Below are 22,859 nucleotides of genomic sequence, written 5' to 3'. Positions count from 1 at the left end.
ATCATAAATGGATAAAATGTTTCACCCACCTATCCACCCACCCTAATGTAGAAGGTCCACAGGAAAATTACTGGGAAGCCTATGACGTCAATTGGTATTACCGTAAACTAGAACGTATGCGTTTGTCCTTGGCACTCAATACGACCATCCAAATGATATATGGAAATATCTGGAGATATATGACCATTTAAAATTATTATTATTATTGTTTTATTCTTAATCATTTGGCCAGGGCATCTTTCAGACGTTTGTGTCATCAAAATATCACGTTTCGTCATTACATATCTGCGTTCTCCATTCTAACTATCGGCATTACGGTAATAGCCGGAAATGACGTAAATTTGCAGCTGATATAAGGACGCGGGGTTTTTCCGGTGTTTAATGGGATTTTATGCCTCGGGACAGAGCGTTTTAAAGTAGAACATAGTCACTATTTTAAAGGACAAATGTTTTTATTTTAATACCATAAATTGACGTTCATAAAGCGATGTTGGGCTGTTGCTCGTGTAAACTCGGAGCAGTAGCATTCTGTATGGCTGTCAAGCGCTCCTTCGACTGAGAAAACAATGCAGGCCTGATAGCTCATGTTAGCATCTTCCACTCGCAAAGCTGCTCCAGTGGACCGCCGCCGCAGTGAGGACTCGAAAGCCTTGGGCGAAGCCGTTTTCCTGACTGCGCAACCACACACCACTCGGTATGTAACTTATTTCACCATAACAGCATTCCACTTTGCTGCAGCCATCTGTTTTATTTATTTTTTCGAGGCGATTTTGAAAGCTTTCACCTAACGTCTCCTCTCCCTAAAGTTGCGTTTAAGCTAGTTGGTTAGCCTAACTACGAAGATCAACGCTGTTGATTTGCTCACTAATATTCCGAGATGGTTTCACTGAGAAACAATCGTGGTTCACACAAAAAAATATGTTTGTCACATCTCTCAATCGCTTGATTGTGTAATTAGAGTCGGGACATTTTGTGGTCGTAACAGGGCTTTAAATGTCGGGCCCAACATGACTGCTGCAAAGTCTGCATAGTGGAGCTGCTGACGCTGTAAATGTGTCGTAATCTCGCAGCACCAATGTTTGGATTTTTTTTATTTTAACATCGGTGCCGCCATTGTGGTTTTATCTTTCCAGCAAGTCAGTTCAGTCCTGTATTTGTACATTGACTCGATGCAGCAAAGAATGCATGCATGTCGGATGTCATACGTGCAACTATTGATGCTTCCAATGCGTATTGCTGTTGAAAAATGCACACAATGTTGATGTTTTGCAGATTACGCCATCCTTGAAATTAATCCTACAGAATATTTCTCAGTTTAAAGCGTCTTCATACCGAGTGCGAGTCACGCCCTGGTCTCATACTTTACTTGGGAACGTCATGCATAAATGCCATCTAGTCTTGACTAATGTCTGGAATTTTCCAACTCATCTTTTGAATTCAAATCATTGTATTTCTGGACTGGATGTGTATTATTCGAATAATGTTACTATGACTGGCATGTTATGGCTACTTAGTTAACAATGTATTAGCATGATAGCCTAGGATGTGTTCTAACTGGCGTACAATTTTGGGGTACCTCATTACAGAAGGAACAGGGCTGCTGAGGAGCCTAGCTTCTTTTTAATGTCTGAAATGTGATCTTTCTTTCTCAGCTATGACCTCACAGCTGCAAGTCTTCTCGCCTCCCTCCATCTCCTCCAGTGCCTTTTGCCGTGTCAAGAAGCTGAAGGTGGAGAACAACGTTTGGGATGTGTCCACTACCGAAGCGTACAACTCCATAGCGGGCCAGTCGGCGTATACCTTTACCCCAGCCATGGCCGTCCCACCCTTCGCACCATCCCTGGTCTTCCCCCCAACAGCGCCCGGATCTCGGGGCCAAGTGGTGGTTCGGGCAGCTGACAGCACGGGTAGTCTTCCGCGGGGTTCGAGTCGGCGTGTCACTGAGCACGCGACATCCTCTTCTTATGCTCACGTCGAGGCGGCCTCGGAAACAAGAGGACATCGGCACGGGCAAAAGAGAAAGATGGAGGAGACCAATGAGGGCAGCGGGAGCGGCTGTGGCAGCGTTCAAATTCTGGAGGAGCTTTCTGCGCCAGCGGCAACGTTCTCCACTCGCACGGGCGGCGGAGGAGGCGGCACCGGCCAGTCCATACCTCACTCGGCCCCGACCACCAAAAGCAGTAGCTCCAACGGCGAAGGCGACTATCAGCTGGTGCAGCACGAGATCCTCTGCTCTGTGTCCTGCAGTTACGAAGTTTTGGAGTTCTTGGGGAGGGGCACCTTTGGCCAAGTGGCCAAGTGCTGGAAGAGGGGTACCAATGAGATTGTGGCAATTAAGATTCTTAAGAACCATCCTTCCTATGCTCGCCAGGGACAAATTGAGGTACCATCTCACCTCCATATAACATTTACGACCAACATATACAAGACTCATGTTTTTGTTTTTTTTTTTCCAGGTGGGCATCCTGAACAGGCTGAGTGCGGAGAATGCAGATGAGTACAACTTTGTGCGCTCCTATGAGTGCTTCCAGCACAAGGGTCATACGTGCTTGGTGTTTGAGATGCTCGAACAGAACCTGTATGACTTTCTCAAGCACAGCAAGTTCAGCCCGCTGCCTCTTCGGCACATTAGACCGATTCTACAACAGGTATGCATACCTGCTCCCAGTCAAAATCCCTTTTGAATGCACTTTGCAGCCAAACACTAATTCCGATGTGTTTAGGTGGCAACGGCACTGATGAAGCTCAAGAGCTTGGGACTGATTCATGCTGACCTCAAGCCTGAGAATATCATGCTGGTAGACCCCCTCAGGCAGCCGTACAGGGTAAAGGTCATTGACTTTGGTTCTGCAAGCCACGTTTCCAAGGCTGTGTGCTCAACATACTTGCAGTCCCGCTACTACAGGTACTGCATGTCGACAGAGCCTCAGTTTATAACGTCATGGTGCCTGTCCATCTAACTTGTGCTTTGCCATGCAGGGCCCCTGAGATCATTTTAGGTCTGCCGTTCTGCGAGGCTATTGACATGTGGTCTCTGGGCTGTGTGATCGCTGAGCTCTTTTTGGGTTGGCCGCTCTACCCCGGAGCCTCTGAGTACGATCAGGTCAGTTCAGCAATTCAAGCTATCGCACAAAACAAGAGACTCCTCATTTTCAGTGTTCCCCTCGTGCAAATGTATCAAGTACAATTTAAATTTTTTGGGCCTTTCTTTGCAGATCCGCTACATATCTCAGACTCAAGGCCTGCCAGCTGAGTACCTACTGAGTGCAGGCACAAAAACTAGCCGCTTTTTCAACCGAGGACCGGACTCTAGCTACCCACTTTGGAGGCTTAAGGTCAATAAACCCACATCAATCATTCTGTGGGCTCTGAAGGTTCTTGAGTAATAACATTATCATATCTGTTTTGCAGACACCATCAGAACACGAAATGGAGATGGGCATCAAATCCAAGGAAGCTAGAAAATACATCTTCAACTGTTTGGATGACATGATGCAGGTGCTTGCTTTTGGGAGGATTATCATGAAACCTATGTAGACTGAGAACATGCAACTAAAATCACATTTTTTCTGCAGGTCAACCTTTCATCTCATTTGGAGGGTACAGACATGCTGGCTGAGAAAGCAGATAGACGCGAGTTCATAGATCTCCTGAAGAGGATGCTGCGCCTGGACGCTGACAAGAGGATCACGCCTACAAAGACACTGGGTCACCCTTTTGTCACAATGAGCCACCTCATGGATTATCCACATAGCTCTCAGTAAGTGGACTATTTCAAAAATCTCCATACATAGCGCCTCCCAGTGCTTTGTGTGTGGCGATGGTATCTTAAAGAAGATGTTGTTGTTTCTCCCCAGCGTGAAGTCGTGCTTCCAAAACATGGAGATCTGCAAACGCCGGAGCACCTACGACAGCAACAAATCCCTCTACTCTGCCAACGCAGTCCCCAGTGCTGCAGCAGGAAACCTGACTGTTACCTTCAGTAGCCAGCTCAACCAGCATAACCAGGCGAGCTCAACACTCTCTGGGTGTCTTGCACGTGAAGGCATCGAAAAGTGGAGACTAATTACTAGTGGATGTCCGTCCATCAGGTGCCTTCTGCAGGGGGAGCGGTGCCTTTACTAAATTATCAGCCGGCGTTGTACCAGCAGGCAACCATCAACATTCCCGGTCTGACTCAACAAAGTGTTCCTATTCCAACGCGTCCTGCCGGCCTGTGTAGCCAGGCAGAACCCTTCCAGCAGACTCTGATTGTTTGCCCGCCGTCAACCATTCAAGGTACAAGATGCATACGGAGCTGGCCTGACTTTCAAGTTTAATTTGCTCTGTGCCTACGGAAAGAGTTGACCGCAAATCGTTATTATTATTTTTTTGAATGGAATAGCCATGAATCCGTTCCAATGCCACTAATCCGTCTCAGCGTCACGCATCACACATGAGATGCTCATCGGTATCGTTGTGTGAAAATGATGCGCAGGGCTGCAGTCCTCAAGCAAGAGCTCCAGCTTCCCCATGAGGATGGATAACTCGGTTCCTATCGTACCTCAGAACCAGCCTGCACAGTCCTTGCAGCTCCAGCCCAGCATGCTCACGCAGGTAAGAGTTTGGGCGGTCGTTTGCATGTCCGACGTCTGCCGATCCTCCGATCGATTAAAGCGCGCACAATTTGACTGTCAGCTTTTCTCGTTTGTTTTCACTTGTGTTGGTTGATTTTTCTGGCATTTAAGTGCTGCTATGGCAGGCTTTGTGGTTTGATTTGAAGAAAGTGAAAGTTTGCTTTCTTGCTTCCGGTGTTGGTAAATTGCTGCGTCATGTGCGTGTCACCTGCATCTCCTCCAAAGGTTACATGACATACATGAACCCAAAACGAAGCCTTTTGCCTTGTTGGAATGCATTTGAACTCATTGATGATTATTGTGGTCATTTTCTTTCTGTTGCAACTAATTCCACTTTGTATTTCCATATTTGATGCGAGTGCCACTGAGGACTTTAGGCGTGTCCTATCCTGAGCTTCATTCGGCCATAAATTTGGTTCCCAGCTTAAAAAAAAAAAAAAAAAAAAGCGACTCAATTTCTGCACGTTGCAGTTTGCGTGTCCGGCCGGATTGATCTGCTCTCTAAAATCACACGGCAGCTCCGAAGGACATTTGCTTTTCTCACATTGCCTCCCCCTATGCCCTCACCTCCTCCAGGGTTCCTGTACACCGCTGATGGTAGCCACCCTGCACCCACCCGCGTCAGGCATAGCCTCCCAGTATTCTCTACCAATGGGGCTAGGTACTGGGGTGGGCCGGCCCACCCTGTTGGAGCACACAGCCACAGTGCTGGTAAAGAACCACCAAGAACGACGAACACTTTTCCTGCTACCAATAAGGCGTCGGCTCACTCCCGTCCCACTTTCTTTCATTGGTTTGCTTTTCACACTGCCTCTGCATTACACATTGAATTTCAGTCTTCCTAGTTATATGTGCATTGCATCAGATAATATAAGGTTTGTCTATTCAAAGCCGGACAAAATCTGATGAGGTACACCTCGAGGTATCCTCTGACGTTTTATTTGTGATTTTTAGATACACATTGACTAAACACATGATGGCAAAGGACTCCGCCTCCTTTTTTTCCCCCCCTCTCCTCACATTGTTCACACACGCTGACATTCTCTCCCCCCCATTCTTTCCCCGTAGGTGTGCTTAGGGCATGGAGCGCGCATGTGCTGCAGAGTTGGTCTGCGCTTTGCTTGCAGCTTCTCATATCCTGTCCTCCTTTTTTTTTTGTTTTTTTTTGTTTTTTTTGTTTCAGCACAGGATGGTGCACCTCCCAAGCACATCAAAGCCGCAACAATTTCACTCTGACACTTTCTATTTCAGCCCCTCAACTTGTGGCATGCTGCAGACACATTGCAAATATCAGTTAACAAAACCAACTAACTCCTGTTTCTTCTTTAACAGGCACCATGACTTGCTTTTTTATTTTATTTTTTTTACACATCCTGGTCTGTTTCCAGTGCTTCAGTGTTTATGCTTTGCATGGTTTTGTTACGTTGGTTTGTTGCAGGGCCGTGCTTAAAAAAAAATAAACAAAGGAATGGCTTGGGAAAGTTGCTCGCTTATCTTGTGCTTTGCCTGCAGCAGATATTGGCTGGATTGCCCTCAGTCGTCTTTGGGTTGATTTGTCAGCATGGCCTCAAATGTCCGACTTGTCCCAACAATGGAATCTTTTTTTTTTTTTTTATTGATCACTGATCTATATATAACTTAGATTAAAATGTGACTCTCTGGGCGTTTTTCCTAGCAGGCCTGGCCCACTGGAACCCAACAAATCCTCATCCCGTCATCATGGCAGCAGGTCCCGGGCGTAGCCATTCACAGCGCTGCTCACCAGGCAAATATTGCAGAGTCACCACGGGACTCCCATAACACTGACGCCACTGCCCAGCAGGGACACAATTGGAGGTATGTCAGCCAAGCAGTGTTCATTACGTTAGGATCAGAAAGGTTATGTTGTGCAGTTAATAACATTGCTGACTCGCTCGGAAGGGGGAAAATACAGTTGTAAAGCTTGTTTGGTATCAGAAGAGATAAAACAATCCCGGAAGGGGGGGAGGAATTACAAGCAAAAGGGAAAAATCGATTAAGTTTGTGAATCAATTTTTTTGTTGTTGTAAAAGAACGGAGGGGTTTTATTTTGAGGCCGTAGCTCCCAGCCCTAGCTCAATGGGCAATGTGAAAGTAGTTGGTACAGAGTTCTTGCAGATCTTTGAAGGCTTTCAATCCATGAATCTAAAAGTGAGGCCTTATTGGCATTAAAATGTATTTTTTTAAAAATTCACCACATGCAAAATAGGATTTTCTGAGCATTATGTGAACTTAGTCTTAAATTTAATTTCAAATGGGATCAAAAAGTATGAATTTAATTTGCCTTAAGCTGTAGTTTTCGCTGTTGCATATAATAAAAAATCAAATAATTGAATGAGTAATGGGATTCTGTTTTGTATTCTGACAGGAGCACAGCACAAACCAAAACTCAGCAGGAGAGGAAGAAGGTCAAAGCCAGGCGAGGAGAGAACAGAAATAGGTGAGTGACCAAGAAAGATTTATGGCAGTTGTTCACATTTGCCGTTTGGTTACAAGCTCAGTGTTTGTATTCAATTCTCGTCTTTAGGGGTGCGCCCACCACCTCGTTGCTTAGCACCAATGCTGTGACGTCGTCTAGCCTCATGGCCACGTTGTCGCAGCCCATCGTCATCTCTGACACGCCCAGCCCGGCAGTCAGCATCATAACTATCCACAGCGACACCGACACCGAGGATGAGCGCAAGTTTCACCCTGCCAGGTGAGCACCCGTTGACAGCGTGATTAAAAAATAAAATAAATAAAATAAAAAATGTTGGAGCTGATTTTGAACTGAATCTTTTTTTTTTTTCCATTGACATCAGCGTTACGTTGGGCCAGCGCACCAACGTTATCAGCTGCGTGACCGTGCACGACTCTGACTCGTCGACTGCCAGCCCCCTGACCCCGCGTCCCCGCACGCTAAACGCAGCCAGCACCGTTTCCTCTCGCCAAGCCAAGTCTCTGGCCGTGGTGGCCCCTTCAGTCAAAATTCAGGCGCCTGAGAGAGGAGCAACTTCACGTAGCCGCCCAGAAACTGGTGAGTGGCGTACTCATTCCTCAGCCACCCGTCATTGTGGCATCCAAAGTTCCGGTAGTTAACATTCTTTCCTTTGCTCTCCCCCCAGTGAACTACATGAAACCCAAGAGAATGTCTCATCAGCAGCCAAGTAGTTCTGGGGAGAACCTGGAGCGACACGGACTGATGCTTAGCCAATCACGGCCCTTAAACCTCAGCCAGGTGAGGTTGCTTTTATGTGGAGAAAAAATATCATAATTATTTGTGTCTCACGCTGACTTAAATATTTGTGCATGTGCCGTGAAGGTGCAGCCCATGGTGTCTTCATCTCAGGAGCGCACGGGGGTGTCCCACAGTCGTCAGCAGACCTTCCCCGCGGCCACCTCTGCTCCACACTACAACTTCCCCGAGGTGTCAGCCCTGGCCTCAGTCTCGGCCGCCGGGCCCAGCCTGTACACCTACCCGGCCTCCACCGCCCTCTCGTCCGCCTCTCAGGTCATGGAGCAGCTGCTGGGCCGTGGCCACGGAGGCCACGCCGGGCACGGAGGCCACGGACACTCTGGACACTCCCCCTCCGCCTATGCAGCCACATACACCTCCTCTTCTTCCTCGTCCTCCAGGAGAGACTCGTCCGGCCGCAAGGAGTCGGTCAGCAGCCTGCTGCACGGCCTGCCGGCGGTCTACCAACAGCAGTTCGCCGCGGCCTCCCCTTATGTTAGTGTGACGCCGCGGGCGGAGGCTTACGGTGCCTACCAGCTGAGCCCCAGACGCCTCGCGCAGTACCCTTACCTATAAGAGTCTTCATTCACTTACTTACAAGGGACGACTGTCACTTATCCGATTGCTGCTTTCCATCACAAGGCTTGTCCTTTCTATTTGTTTTCCCTTCTTCTTATCTTATCTGACGCCCTTATTTTATCCACTTCATATTAGGCGTTGTGCTTCATTGTTCCTTTGTGTGAAGAGAGATTCCGCTCCTGTCACAAGCTGCGATGACACTTTTAGGCCGGCCAGCTTCCTGTGCTAGTGGAAGACTAGCTGACACTAATCCAGTAAGTCCCTGTGTTTTAGCTAACCCTAACAGTAACTGTACTTGACACTTGTCCGTTGACACACAAATGTCTTTTGCTCATTTTTAAATTATGTTTTGTTTCTTGTACGGTGGGAAGACGATGGCATAGGGGTGGGGTTCAAGCTGCGAAAGGTGGCCCAATTGTGATGGCTCAATGTTAATTTAAGTGCACATGTGATCGTGTGTTTATGTAGTGACAGTGTTTTAGGCCAGATGAACCATGCAATAGTTTATTTAGATTTTGCTTTTCGTTTGAACTGAATGTATTTATGAAGTCCAGATGAGTGAGTTGGATCGATCGTCATGCTGACAAATGACGAGGAAAAAGCTTTTAGGGTTTATTGTTTCAGAAAGGAAGTGATCCTGTTTCATGTTAGAAAATAAATCCAGATTGTCATAGTGACACTTATTAAATGACACATCCGCTAGCCACTGTTAAGTAGGACCTTTTTAAATGGGTTGAAGTAAGGCCAGTTATGTAAAGATATAAAGAAATACATAAATAAATAAAAATACATCCCTTGATAGGCAGGGGATGCATGTTCACCGATTGACTGCTGAATATTGGCATATGATATTTTGGTTGATTACTTCATGTTGTGCAAGAAGCACTTAGGAGAATGAATTATTTAAAAAAAAAAAAGAAGAGAGATGTTTTCCTTCGGGCAACTGCAGTGAAGTCTTCTGGTGACTGTGGGTTCTCAAAAGCTTTTTAGTCAATCCTTCCCTGTTGTGTTTGCATTGTTTTGTGTTGTAATGTCTGAGTATTTAACTGTAATTTGACCTTATTCTAGTAGTAAAAGATGCTACTCTGTAGAACTAATTCAGGGAAAGAAATGTTTCTGCTCAATAATCTACCATCACTGTTTCCAATAAAATAACCACAAACAAAGACCTGTCTCATCATGCTCATTCCTCGTTAACAAGCGACCGTTTCGGGCTAATGAAACTCACGTGAGCTGAACCAAGACCACCTTTCATGGGGCTGTACAAAAGCATGAGGCACTAAAAGTGGTGGGTCGGTATTTGCCATACACTTTCTCATCACGTCCCTGAAAATCGTTAATTACCTCTAACACAATGCATTGAATCATGAAGTTTCATGTGAATTAGTATAAAACCTGGTTATACTATGGCAAAGAGGCACTTTTACTTTTTAAGTTATTGATCAGTTCCCAAGTGAGATATAAAGTATTGTACGTACCTTCCATGCAATATAGGTGAGGCTTCCATGGTGTAGTGGTTAGTGCTCTGGACTCACCCCAACAACCCTGAGTTCAAAGCCTCGTGGTACCAAAATATTTTTTTTTTTCATGGAAAAATTTGCAACACGAGGTTAGGGTTAGACCTAGGGTTGGGACTAGGTTTAGTGGGTTAGAGCTAGGATTATGGTTAGACCTAGGGTTAAGGTTGGGGTAAGGGTTAGGGTTAAAGTTAGGGTTAAAGCTAGGGTTAGAGCTAGGGTTAAAGCTCGGGTTCGGGCTAGGGTTGGGTTAGGGTTAGAGCTAGGGTTGGGGTAAGGCCTAGGGTTAGGTTTGGAGCTTATTATTTTAGCATTTTAATAAACATTTATGTTAAAACTTGTCTGGTGTTTTATTCCTTGTTTTTATATTTGCCAATTAAAACATAAAAATTAGGCATTTGGTTAACTGCTTTATATGACAATATGTATGTGTTTTACGTTGTTATACGAGTTGGTGTCCGCCAAAATAACTCATGTTTTAATTTGTATTTGTTGTATTGTAATTGATGGTGTTATCATACCAAATGTGTTTGTGTTTGAATAAAAGTTTGGGAAAAAATCTGTTGTGCCAACATTTGTTATTTTTATCATTCATTTAAGCTTTTTCCCTAATGAAGTGGCCTGTAATTAGGTGCACCTGTGTCCACGTGACGTCACAGATCAAACAGCCAATCAGAAAGTGGGGGTGAGGGCGGGTGTGGCACTTTTCACTTTTTGTTAACTTTTGACCATGATTTTTCCCTAATGAAGTGGCCTGTGATTAGGTACACCTGAAAATGGCGGTGTACCTAATAGAGTGTCCGAGTGACGTCACATATTAACCAGCCAATCAGAAAGTGGGGGTGAGGGCGGGTGTGGCACTTTTCACTTTCACTTAAACTTTTTCCCTAATGAAGTGATTAGGTACACCTGTGTCCGTGTGACGTCACAGATCAACCAGCCAATCAGAAAGTGGGGGGTTGTTTGGGTGTGGCACTTTTCACTTTCATTTAAATTTTGACCATGATTTTTCCCTAATGAAGTGGCCTGTGATTAGGTACACCTGAAAATGGCGGTGTACCTAATAGAGTGTCCGAGTGACGTCACATATTAACCAGCCAATCAGAAAGTGGGGGTGAGGGCGGGTGTGGCACTTTTCACTTTCACTTAAACTTTTTCCCTAATGAAGTGATTAGGTACACCTGTGTCCGTGTGACGTCACAGATCAACCAGCCAATCAGAAAGTGGGGGGTTGTTTGGGTGTGGCACTTTTCACTTTCATTTAAATTTTGACCATGATTTTTCCCTAATGAAGTGGCCTGTGATTAGGTACACCTGAAAATGGCGGTGTACCTAATAGAGTGTCCGAGTGACGTCACATATTAACCAGCCAATCAGAAAGTGGGGGTGAGGGCGGGTGTGGCACTTTTCACTTTCACTTAAACTTTTTCCCTAATGAAGTGATTAGGTACACCTGTGTCCGTGTGACGTCACAGATCAACCAGCCAATCAGAAAGTGGGGGGTTGTTTGGGTGTGGCACTTTTCACTTTCATTTAAATTTTGACCATGATTTTTCCCTAATGAAGTGGCCTGTGATTAGGTACACCTGAAAATGGCGGTGTACCTAATAGAGTGTCCGAGTGACGTCACATATTAACCAGCCAATCAGAAAGTGGGGGTGAGGGCGGGTGTGGCACTTTTCACTTTCACTTAAACTTTTTCCCTAATGAAGTGATTAGGTACACCTGTGTCCGTGTGACGTCACAGATCAACCAGCCAATCAGAAAGTGGGGGGTTGTTTGGGTGTGGCACTTTTCACTTTCATTTAAATTTTGACCATGATTTTTCCCTAATGAAGTGGCCTGTGATTAGGTACACCTGAAAATGGCGGTGTACCTAATGGAGTGTCCGAATGACGTCACAGGTCAAACAGCCAATCAGAAAGTGGGGGTGAGGGCGGGTGTGGCACTTTTAACTTTCCGTGAAGCTTTGACCATGATTTTTGATTGGGGGGGGCTGACGATTTGTTGAACGATTCGATTGAACGAATCTTTTGAGTGAACTGATTCTAGAGATTCATTTCACATAAAAGAACTGGAATGCACATCACTAAGTGGGCCGGTCTGAGAAGTGAAACACTGCCCTCTGCTGTCTACTTTGTGCGAGAGAATCACGGCAGTGTCCCCAGGCATCCACAAGGGAGCGCAAAAACATTGCAATACGAGATAAGAAGCTATAATGAAAGTTAATCTTTGACTTTCAAAATGACTGCTCTACTTATATTACACTCATTTGAATAAAACAATTTTGAAGTAGTTAAGACCAATAAATGTAGTCCATAAAAGTCGAATAGGCTGCAACATGGAGACTTTATAAACCAGATGAAAAAGTGCTGTGATGCCATGTATATAAGAATTATTTGTTAAAAAAACAACAACCACAAAAACATGGGGGAAGATAGCAACACACAACTATGGATATTTACAGTCATTCCTGATGAGTAAATTATACTTAGTGGTTAGTGATATGCTCAATTCATTTAAAAATAATATCTATGTGAAAAAAAAACAGATATAAAATGCATATATATATTCAGAGCATTCATAGTTTCCAATCATTAAGAAATGTATAGTAAATTAATTTAATGGAGATAGATATATTCACAGTATTTCTTTTTATTTAAGCACCATTCAGAAAAGTACAAAGTCCTTCTGATGGACTTAAGTGTAGGTAGACAAAGGCATACAACAATCAACATCTATAAATAATAAGTAAACAGAATGTTCTCTTGTTAGTTTACAGTAATTACATTTCTTGAAAAACTATATACAAGTTGAATAAAAAAACAAAAAGAAAACATGGGCTTGGTCCAAATGGAAGTCAAATGACATTGGAAACATCAGCGGCCTGCAAATGTTGCTCATGCACTGCAATACAATTGAAAATTTTTTTGAGTGTAGACTTCAGAGCAATGTGACTGGAATCCAAGCTGAGGAGGAAAACAGAAAGATGTTTTTTTTTTATATATTCATTTTTACAAGAATCATGACAATAATGAGCATTCATCAGAATAGTGCACGCTTTGTCCTTTACGAGTAAGACGATTTTTTTTTTTTTCTTTCACAACTCAATTACTGTCAACTGTTGCCTCCCTCCTACATATGCTTGGACCGCTCAGGTGTCAGGCCCGATAATCGACTTTTTTTAAATTTTCCGGGAATATTTTCCATTTATCAAGCGCTTCACGAGTAGTACTGAAGTTTAACATGTATGTCAAGGGAATATATGCTCAAACAGTTTTTCCAGTGAGAAATTTTGAAAGGATTTTCTACTTACAACATTGGCCTGATGAGCCGCTTGTTAGAGTCCTCCACGGAATCTATCCTCGTCCTCGACCTGATCTCCTTCTGGTTCTTTACTGCTATCTCATCCCAGATCTCGGTATTGACCCACAAGGCCCCGGGCAGGGTCAGGCTGGCCGGAGTGCAGGTGACCCAGCGGCACAGTGGGCAGCAGATGGTTCGGATGACGCTGTCCACGTTGGCCAGTTTCTCCAGACATGAAGCGCAGAAGGTGTGACCGCAGTGCAGCAGACGTGGGACCCGCTCACTGCGCGAGTAGTTGTAGAAACACACCACACACTCCAGATCTTCATTTGGAGACATGATTGAAGGCACTCTTTTGAAAACATGGCAATTATCAGTCAGTACACTTATCACACACAAAGTCTTCACAAAGAGACTTTAGAACTTACCGGGTGTCCATGGGAAGTTATTGCAGTGCCGGCTGAGGTGTGTTCTGAGTGCTGCTGAATAACGAGCGACTCTTAAAGACGCGTGTCCTCGAGCTGCACGTGACATGACGTGACGTGAGAGCCCTTCCAAGGAATTCTACTTGGGGAAACACAACCACCTTCCGGAAAATTGTATTCAGCCAACACCAAGGAAAACATACCCTCCCACTTATCAAGAAACAGTCTATTCTTTTTCCATAAGTTGTGTTAAGAATTTGTTTTTAAATTGACAATTTAATTATGAACCCAAATGATCATTTTAAATTTAGTCATCACATTTCAGGGTGAAAGAAATTTGAAATGAATCAGGTTTGAAGAGTAGGTAAGGGTTAAAAGTATTTTGATTAGAGGTAAACTTGGACTTTGTACAATAGCTGGTTCACACAGCTGACTTTCTGTCACATGTCTCTGCAGACCAAACCGTTGCAGTGCGGTTTTAATCTTAATTCAATATATTCATTGAAATAAAGTGACGTTGCTGTGCGGTTTTAATCTTAATTCAATATATTTATTGAAATAAACTGAAATAGAAATAATGTCCCCAAAGGAGTAATCTAGTGTCGAACCGCTACTGGTTGTAAATATGATTACAGTAATCCCTCCTACTTCGCGGCTTCAACTATCGCGGCTTCGCTATATCGCGGGTTTTCAAAAATGCGGAAATGAATTATTTTATCGCAGAAATTTCATCATTTCACGAGGTTTCGCGGCCACTTGAGTTTCTTCATTTTCCTTTAATAATGATAGCTTACGTTTAAAAGTGAAATGAATAAATTAAAGAGTCAGTACAGTATACTTTATCGTCACATGTGACTTCAGGGCGTTCTCGCTGTTGTATATTTTGGACTAACTCATGTTCCGTAGTGGGAAAACCCCGGATGTGGGAGGGGGAGCTTCGGGGACGTTCAGTGTCGCGATGTACGGCCAGTGAACTGACTGTGATGAAAGGAATAAAGCAGTACCCATCACGTCGTTGTCCGAACCATGCTTGCTACATCAGAACCTGGAAAATAGTAAAGATATAACACTCTCCACCGGCGGTGGCCTTCATCTGGACATAGCAATACACTGTTAGTCTCGTCGCTAAGGCATGAATGCGGAGCGCACAGTCCATTGATATGAAAGTCCCCTAGCAGCGAGCTGGTTGATGTCAGCGATAAAAATAGAATATCTTCCAAGAATAGCTCAAAAAAATCTAGTTTCTATTTCGCGGAAATTCCCATTTCGCGGTTGGGTCTGGAACGTAACCCCCGCGAAGTAGGAGGGATCACTGTATTCAGTTTCTCATCGCACTGCATTATCTATAAAAATTGACAATAAAGCTGACTTTGACTTTTGAACGTGCCAAAGGCCAAGATAATAGATCAATTAAATTGTTTTCTGTAGTGTCATACAAATACAGTGATGACACACCTCCACCCAATAAAGCACATCAGCACAAATGACAGCTTCTCTTCAGTGGTAATGCAAATGTGAAGAGATATATTTATTTATTCTTTAATCATTTATCTTTAGTGTGACAACTGGGCCAGTTTGCTGCACAATCAAACAAAAAGCACATTGTCATTTTATAATTGATTTATTTCGGAAGTGTGGTTGGTGAGAAAAAAAGAAGTCCACTAGCTTCACTAAAACGCAATGCACGACGGTACAATGATCAGCGGTCATGTGGACACTTTTTGTGTCGTCCCACTACACTCTCCAAGGCTTTGTCTATAAATTAAAACAAAACTGATCAGAAAGAAACTATACAGAACAAAATGTTGATTCGCTTCACGCGTTCTCAAAAATGGACGCGTATGTACAGAGCGACGCAAGAGTGATTGGCTAAACCAACCCAACTGGTCCCGCATTCACAACTGATTTTGGCTCATGGGTTGACTGGAGGAAGCTGGTTTGTCCGCTCCGGTCGCTTTGTTGGATTTGTATGAATGTGTTTATTTTTGGGGGAAGGGGGGCACATACCTTCCTGGTTCATACATTTGCCTATGAAGACTTTCCTTTTGTGCTTGAGAAAATACTAACTTAAGCCTGAGGTGTGTAATCAGTCATAAAAAAAAAAAAAAAAAAATCTGCTTGACTGAGGTAATTGAAGGTTGCCAACTAGTTGCTGATGTGCCTCAGTAGGTCACTGCGAACTCAGCATCTGCTGTTCCCTCTCTGTGTAAACATTTTGCTGACAAAAAACAAATAAAAGCAGGAGGAAGTGTGTTTGCAAATAGAGGAGTAAAAAGTCACAAATGCAGTAAAAAGACATTGTTCCTCCAAAACCCATGAGCCACATTGCTTTCCCTCCTTCCTCCACAGTCACAGCCGGCCGGGCTGCTTTCTGTCCTCTCCAGTTACTGATGGTCCCGGGACACGACGTCTCCATCCACCTGACGTTAGTCCAACTCTCAATCCTGCGCTATGCTCCTCAGCACGTACTTGACCGTGTAGGCAAAGGCGGCGAAGCCGACGATCACAAACAGGTTGGCGAGGGCTCCACCCAGAAGTCCGTGGTTGCGATTGGGTTGCTGCAGGCCCTGGGCGGGGTTGGCGCCGCCGAGAGGGATGGGACCTCCATTGAGGGCGGGGAGGCCGTAATGAGCCTGCTGGGGGTCGCCGTCGGGCACCACGTCGGGTAGGGGGAGCGGTTGAGTGCGGGCGTTTAGCTCTTCCTGCAATTTCTGTTTTTGCTTCATCTCCTGGCGACGGAACATAAACGGCAATTCAGAACAACAAAAAAAGCAAAGCTAAGGAACAGGGCTGATCAATGAACCCAAATTCAAATCAATATTTAAATGTAGAATGATTGGAGTGAGATTGTAAGAAGCGCTGGGAAAAAAATAAATAAACGCCAACATTTTTTTTTTTTTTAAATCACAAATGAAATGGCCAACACTGAAAATATTGAGGTTGGGATGGCTCACCTCCACAACATCAGGGAACAATTCACAGAAGACTTTGTCCTTCAGGTTGAAGGCGAGGCTTTGGGCTGAAAGTTGTCTTTTCTGGGAATAAAAAAAAAAAAAGCACTGTATTGTAATAAGACTGCACTGTGCTTGATCACGCTCATTTGTCTGGGCTCACCGTGTGGTCTGAGGTCTCGATGCTGCCCAGGGTGGGTCCTTTCTCCACCATGAAGCTGAGCAGTCCCGTGAGGATGGTGGAGACGGACCACGCCGGGTTCCACGTGTCCGGGTGGAAGTCCGTGATGGACAGACACAGCCTGTGGGGTCAAACAGAACGTTACAGCACGGCAACGTGACACCACTGTGAGTGACTAAGTCCAGTTAAAAAAAAAAAAAAAAAAAAAAGGACCGCATTCGCTTACCTCGTATTACATTTAAATCTGCCGTTGGGGGTTATCATGTAGATACTTGGTGGTTTAAAGGGGAATTCCCGAGGAAATATGAGTTTTCCGTGATAGTAACCTCCTATTAGGAACACAAATTGGAAAAATTGGATTATTAGAATAAACAATTTATTCTAGCAGTGTGAAATTTGTATGAAATTAGATTTGATTAATCCAAATCAAATATATCCTTGCTTAGTTAAAGAGCAACTATGAACACACAAGATGTTTTACTTCATAATGAACGACTGCCACTAAAAAGTGGGGGGAAAAAAATGCAGTTGGGTTCAAAAGGTTAAGATGAACTGAAACAGCAGCACCAGCTCAACTGCTGTGATGAAACTGTTTACTATGATGTGTGAAGTCTTCTTTTGATTTATGGGTTTAGTACACACTCATCACAACTTGACGCATTTTTTTTTCTTTCCTCAAAGACGCAATATCCTGAAAGTCAAGGTCATGTGGTGCCAGAAAACTCAAAATACCAGTGTAATAATTACGTATGACACATGGGAACCACTTTTCGATAACTGCTAAACGCCTACTATAGCACATTAATCATGAGACCAGTAATTAACCTGACAGAAGATTTTTTAAGCATTTTTTTTTTTACCTTCATAAGGAGTTTTTTCAGGACCTCTCACCACATAGTGCCTGCAGGAGACAAAAGAAAAGGTTGCACTACATTTGAAGTAAGACAAGAAAACCTTCTTGGTAGGGATCAGTAGCTTTTGAATATTTTCAACTTCAGTTTGACCTAATGTCATCGACTCGTCGCAAGTCTAGAAATATGACTGTCGGCAAATATATCCCGAAACACAAAAGTGTGGTGTAAGGATGGGGAACGTACCATTCTAAGATATTAGAAGGCAGAGGCTCAGCACAGATGTAAGGCACAGGGTCTTTCTTTATCCTGAGGTAATCCTGCTTAAGTCGCTGAGTAGCTGTGGTTGGAGCTCTCTTGTTCCCGGTGTTGCTCATCTGTTGACACACACACAAAAAAAAAGAACAGGCAAACATAGATTGAAGACAATATTCGTGAGTAGGTCAAATAACAGTTGGGAGCACTGACCGCCATGCAATGTGAAAATGATTCTTCTCATGTTGTTTCTTAGCGGGAATTAAAATTATACAATGTCGTATTGTCACTACTCTAAGTTAACTCGAGGGGTTAAGGATCTTACACGAAACAAAAGGTAGAAAGAAACATTTGAAAACCGACACTGACGTTTGCCGATCTTGCGTCACGCGAGGCTCGTTGCGTTCTCTCGTGTCATCTAAGAGTGGCTACATGCAAAACCTCGAAGCAAATCGGCTCAATTAACGTTTTAACGTGTGACTCCATTATTACAAAACAGCCGTTAAGACTATCCTTTACGGTGAAGCCCAAACCAAATCTGGTGTGTAAACACTAATTAGCTAGCAAAGGCTATCACAGGCCAGTGCTGCGCTTATATGGCTAATGCTAGCAGCCATGGCGCTTCGTAGCAAGAGTTACACGAGTTTCTTATTATGTGTTGTATTGGACATACCTCTCCAGAGACCCTAGTGAAAATGGGGATTCGGGCCTGGATACGAATTTGGGCCGTAGTCTCAGCGAACAGACCCCAAACCGATAGGACGAAGACACCACCAAAAGGGTAGCTTAGGAGCGGAACAGAAAAACTCAGTTCCGGATTTATTCTTCGCGTTCCGTCAGGGCGTGTCTAGAATTGCTCAAAAGGTTTAATAGCGCCGTCTTTTGGCTTGGCGGTGTAACAGCATCTAAAAATATATACCACAATGTTGGTCAACATTTGTGTGACAGCAGTTCAAATATAGTGCTCGTCACTTGACATTTTGTGCATTAATAATAGGAGTGAAAGCCATTCAGCGGGAAAATATGACAAAAAACTGGACTGAAGTCAGAGGGTGTGGTGTTTTATTGAATGGCAAATATTTGACTTCTTTGGAAAGCTTTGACTGACATTTTAATATGAAAGCTGCAATAGTTCTATCATTTCCCATGTTTGCCTTTGACGATCATTCTGATATCCAAACATTTGAATTGAAATAGTTCAGCCATTTGGATAAATGTACAGAAATCATGTTTTGACCTACATCCATCTTGAATATATACTAAGCGCTGGCTTCCAAATTGTAAGATGATGATGAGGCGGTGAAATGTTCCCTTAAGGTTTCTCCCAGCGGCTGAACTGGAGACTTCTCCTCCTCAGCTTCTCGGGCTGGAGAGATGCGAGAAGAGAAAACTCGCGAAAGACTTCACCACGGGAGATGTCACCTGAAAGTCAAGGCGTTTTTGTGGTTACAGCTGTGATGTGGCTGCCAAAGGAGGACGAAAAATATTAAGCTTGCACCATGACACACCCATAGCCCAGCAGCATGTGATTTGTTTTGAAGAGGAAACACGACAGATCTACCACAGAAAATACTTAGGAAGAGAGTGGGGAGCATCCTGTTCGTTATTTGTTGACTATATCAGTAGTTTTCCAATATTTATTGGGCCGAGGTACTCGCTAATCAAATTTATGGCACTCCACTAAACAAAAACAGGCACACAAATATGTGCAAACAGACTTAACTAATGACGACTACGTCTCAATTGACTCACAAATATACCATTCTGGTTCATGAATGGGGTTTGTAGCCTTTCTGCCATCTAGTGGAGGAGCATTTAATTGTTCTGCCTGTGATTCACCTGCCTAGATAGACGAAAAAAAAATAATACAATCATTTTCAAACCAACTTAGAGGAATTGGATAATTCTCCTGCAGGACAGCAAATTAATGTGCTGTAGAATATTAGTTGAGAATAATTTACATAGACCAAATTAATTTCTCATGTGGTGGCAATGAATCAGATTGCATTATGTTTAGTATTCAAATGTAGCAGTGGAGTGGATGGTACGCTAAGCGCTTCTGTGCTTTAACAAAAACAACACTAGTGATTACATAAAGACCTCAAATATTAATATGTGATGTTTAGCAAAAAGACAAGCAGGCTCCAGATGTTTTGCCCCAGACAGACCAAAAAGACACCGTAATCAGAGCAAGAAAGAACCAAAGTGTCCCTCGACACTACTATGTATCAAAGAGACGGACGGCCCAGGATGCTTCACTCACTCTATCCCGTGGTAAGGATTTAACCCTTCTGCTGCCCTTGGCAACCCCTGCGGTGAGAAAAGCAATGACATGTCAGTTAGTGTCCCACGCTGTCTTTCCTTGAATATTAAATGATGCTTTAAAAACAGTCCTGGCAAGTGAGTAAAAATTTCATAGTTGGTGTTGAAAAAAACAAACAAAATACTGTGAGGGTCACATGAATGTTTTACAAGTGAAGACGCTGAATTATTCAAGGCACGCAGAAGTGCTGCGGGGCCTAAAACCCCTGCACCGCGTGATATTACGCACTAAAGTGAATTTTAATTTTGAAATGAAGCATTTAAATACGTTACGGTTCACTTTCATAAGCCTGTTTTAATGCTTTGAATAAGTCCAGTGTTTCTAGAAAAGGTTGGCTACTCCAGAGCAGATTTGAAAAGCAGCAGTCTCCCAACACAGAGCAATCACTAAAATCAAATATTGAAAAAGTAATCAATTTGCAACTCATTGAAATAATGGTACAATGTCGAGAGAATGCAAGAGAACAAGAGAAATGAAAGCAAGTACAGACTGGGTTAGTTCATGAAGAGTTTCTCACTTTTATTGTATTCCTCTTTTTTTTTTTTTTTTTTTCGCCTCAGTGTGTCTAAAGACATGAAATAACAATTTCCAAGACTGTTGAATGTTTTTGGAAAGAGAATCAAAAGACAAACATGAAACAGATCCGAGCGTCACGACCCGCTACGGACCCTCTGAGAGGCAGGCATGGAGTTGAAATACACGAGTGTACTATTTACAGCACCTTTTTTTTTTTTTTTTTTTTTTTTTTTACCACTCCTATGTCAACACACACAATGGACACGACACTGAACACTTCCTGGAGGGCGTCGCTCGCACTCGCCCTTAAACTTGCACTACTTGCAGTCTGTAACTATTGCCATGTGCGAATCTCAGTTCTGTTTTGAATCATGTGAGCATACCAACAGTGTTTCTACCACTCTTGTCACTTCACAAAGCATCGTAGCACTAAGCTGCATCTACTCAGAAATTGTTTCACGTAGAAGGGAAAAAGCCAAACCAAAAACAAACCTGCGATATAATACAAGGTCGGACACTTTCCCTTCAAAAGTCTTTGGCAGAGGAAACTAAAAGCACAAAAAAAAAAAAATGAAATTACTGCTTGTGGAAAGGATTTTGACTGTGACATTAGAGAGGTCACGTTGGTACATGCTTATTCCACAGGACTGCACTGCACAATGTGATCAAAACGGTAGAAAAATATCACAGCATGCTAGGAACGGCCATCGTGTTGACTCGCCCGCAAAGCATGCAGAGAACACTATCGGCTGTTCGGCATCGGAGCCTAACAAAGTGTGTAAACATGTCCGGAAAATGTGCTCCATAATCTCACTGATACAGATATTGTAACATGGAAGTATAGTAAATGCAGGTGTGGTTATATGAAGTCATTGTTGTTTACTAACGGGCAGTGAGCAGCACATTCGCTTTCAAGGGAAGTCGAAATTCTTCCAAACTGCTACCTCCGACCACTGAGCTCACGTTTTATGGGTTTTATCACCTCCATAAAATGCAATAATAAAACGAAATACATTTTCTTCCATAAACTCCGAAAATCTCTCAGTGCTGAATGCTGACTATTGGATCATCAAATGTAACGTAAGGCCTTTCCACATTCCGGAAACGTGAGGAAATTGGGGTTCTGCGACTGCTATCATCGAGATACGATCAAAAAACACTTTTTGTCTCCGAGTAATAATTTCAAGACGAAAAAGACAATCATTAACAGAATATAATAAACTGCATCAGTAAATGCATTGCACGGCTCCTCTGGGAAGACAAATAAAATGGACAGACAGACAGAGGACAGACGATAACTTGAGAAAAGAAAGAGTACCTGAAAACAAACTATGACATCATAAAATTATAATACTGAAAATAGGAAAAGTGCACAGTATTAGCACTCAAACAAATGAAGCATTGACTATTCTTGACAACGTTAACGGCCTCTCTGTAACATCTCTTCCTGTTGCTCGTCACAAATTATTTCCTTGATTCAATATTGTTGTGTTTTCAAATATATATATATATTTTTTGGCATGACCTTGCGACGTTTTTGCAGTTGTCACAGAGAAACTATGTTGAAGTACGAGGAGGAGCTTTATTAGACAAAAGTGCTTTTCTGCCACCTTGTGGCAACTAACTACAATGACAGTATTGACCTTTTTGGTCTATTACTGCTTTTTTTGCTATTTGACATCCCCAGCGAATGACGGGGGAACACAATATTCAATTAGAATTATTACAGTCCTGCGTAATAAATAATACAAATTCAATCATCATATCATCCAAAAGAAAAACCTCAGGCAGTATGTCTCTATGGCAACTGGATAAAATGTTCAGTTAGCAATAACTGCAGAAACTGATCCTGCCTATAGCGTAACATAACCTCCAACTATGCTGATGATGTCATTTCACTATCATTAGCACGCTTGACCATTGCAAACAGCTCTAATAATGCACAAAATGGAGTAGAATATGATTGTTAAATAGGCAGAAATTTGTTTCTGTCGTATAGTATTGATGATTGCTATGATTGAAAATGTTGGTATCAAGAAGTGCTTTAATTCCGCCCTGTGGACCAAATGCACAGACTGACATTGGTAAATAAAGCAAGCAGCAGGAA

At 43.3% G+C, this 22,859-nt stretch overlaps 4 protein-coding genes across 8 annotated transcripts in view; 1 reads left to right on the top strand and 3 right to left on the bottom strand.

Annotated features, from left to right (window-relative positions):
• The first annotated feature begins 340 nt into the window (after window positions 1-340).
• hipk1b (homeodomain interacting protein kinase 1b) lies at window positions 341-9,593 on the top strand. 3 transcript variants are annotated; one of them, XM_085924367.1, is made up of 18 exons: window positions 341-694; window positions 1,653-2,383; window positions 2,457-2,648; window positions 2,724-2,905; window positions 2,980-3,103; window positions 3,216-3,335; window positions 3,412-3,498; window positions 3,576-3,760; window positions 3,858-4,008; window positions 4,092-4,278; window positions 4,478-4,596; window positions 5,193-5,327; window positions 6,292-6,452; window positions 7,003-7,074; window positions 7,162-7,332; window positions 7,436-7,650; window positions 7,739-7,851; window positions 7,936-9,593. In XM_085924367.1, exons 2-18 carry the CDS (start codon window positions 1,655-1,657, stop codon window positions 8,422-8,424), a joined length of 3,432 nt encoding a protein of 1,143 aa, XP_085780493.1. In that variant the 5' UTR covers window positions 341-694; window positions 1,653-1,654; the 3' UTR covers window positions 8,425-9,593. The 3 variants fall into 3 exon arrangements, with proteins under 3 accessions (XP_085780493.1, XP_085780495.1, XP_085780494.1); XM_085924369.1 differs by lacking the exon at window positions 5,193-5,327 and having other exon boundaries at window positions 343-694; window positions 6,295-6,452; XM_085924368.1 differs by lacking the exon at window positions 5,193-5,327 and having other exon boundaries at window positions 343-694.
• Window positions 9,594-12,380: 2,787 nt separating this feature from the next.
• Window positions 12,381-13,861, bottom strand: LOC147048929 (RING finger protein 224-like). The gene is made up of 3 exons (XM_085924777.1): window positions 13,679-13,861; window positions 13,261-13,602; window positions 12,381-12,913 (listed from the first exon to the last, which is right to left on the bottom strand). Exons 1-3 carry the CDS (start codon window positions 13,687-13,689, stop codon window positions 12,805-12,807), a joined length of 462 nt encoding a protein of 153 aa, XP_085780903.1. The 5' UTR covers window positions 13,690-13,861; the 3' UTR covers window positions 12,381-12,804.
• A 1,416-nt stretch (window positions 13,862-15,277) lies between these two features.
• On the bottom strand, window positions 15,278-18,748 carry ube2j2 (ubiquitin-conjugating enzyme E2, J2 (UBC6 homolog, yeast)). 2 transcript variants are annotated; one of them, XM_085925069.1, is made up of 7 exons: window positions 18,587-18,748; window positions 17,905-18,035; window positions 17,668-17,708; window positions 17,034-17,136; window positions 16,790-16,928; window positions 16,630-16,710; window positions 15,278-16,404 (listed from the first exon to the last, which is right to left on the bottom strand). In XM_085925069.1, exons 2-7 carry the CDS (start codon window positions 18,033-18,035, stop codon window positions 16,114-16,116), a joined length of 786 nt encoding a protein of 261 aa, XP_085781195.1. In that variant the 5' UTR covers window positions 18,587-18,748; the 3' UTR covers window positions 15,278-16,113. The 2 variants fall into 2 exon arrangements, with proteins under 2 accessions (XP_085781195.1, XP_085781194.1); XM_085925068.1 differs by lacking the exon at window positions 18,587-18,748 and adding an exon at window positions 18,127-18,454.
• A 210-nt stretch (window positions 18,749-18,958) lies between these two features.
• Window positions 18,959-22,859, bottom strand: part of acap3b (ArfGAP with coiled-coil, ankyrin repeat and PH domains 3b) — a 32,875-nt gene continuing 28,974 nt past the window's right edge. For both annotated transcript variants that reach the window (XM_085924385.1, XM_085924386.1), the window contains exons 25-26: window positions 20,177-20,223; window positions 18,959-19,335 (exon numbers count right to left, since the gene is read on the bottom strand). In XM_085924385.1, the coding sequence (XP_085780511.1) occupies window positions 19,267-19,335; window positions 20,177-20,223 (116 nt within the window). In that variant the 3' untranslated portion in view covers window positions 18,959-19,266. The remainder of the gene's footprint in view (window positions 19,336-20,176; window positions 20,224-22,859) is intronic.

This window comes from Syngnathus leptorhynchus, chromosome 11 (genome assembly GCF_054491065.1).
Source record: "Syngnathus leptorhynchus isolate UIUO chromosome 11, UIUO_Slep, whole genome shotgun sequence".
Classification (NCBI taxonomy): domain Eukaryota; kingdom Metazoa; phylum Chordata; class Actinopteri; order Syngnathiformes; family Syngnathidae; genus Syngnathus; species Syngnathus leptorhynchus.
The sequence above is the reverse complement of the archived record's forward strand: the minus strand, read 5'-3'. Positions and strand labels throughout refer to the sequence as shown.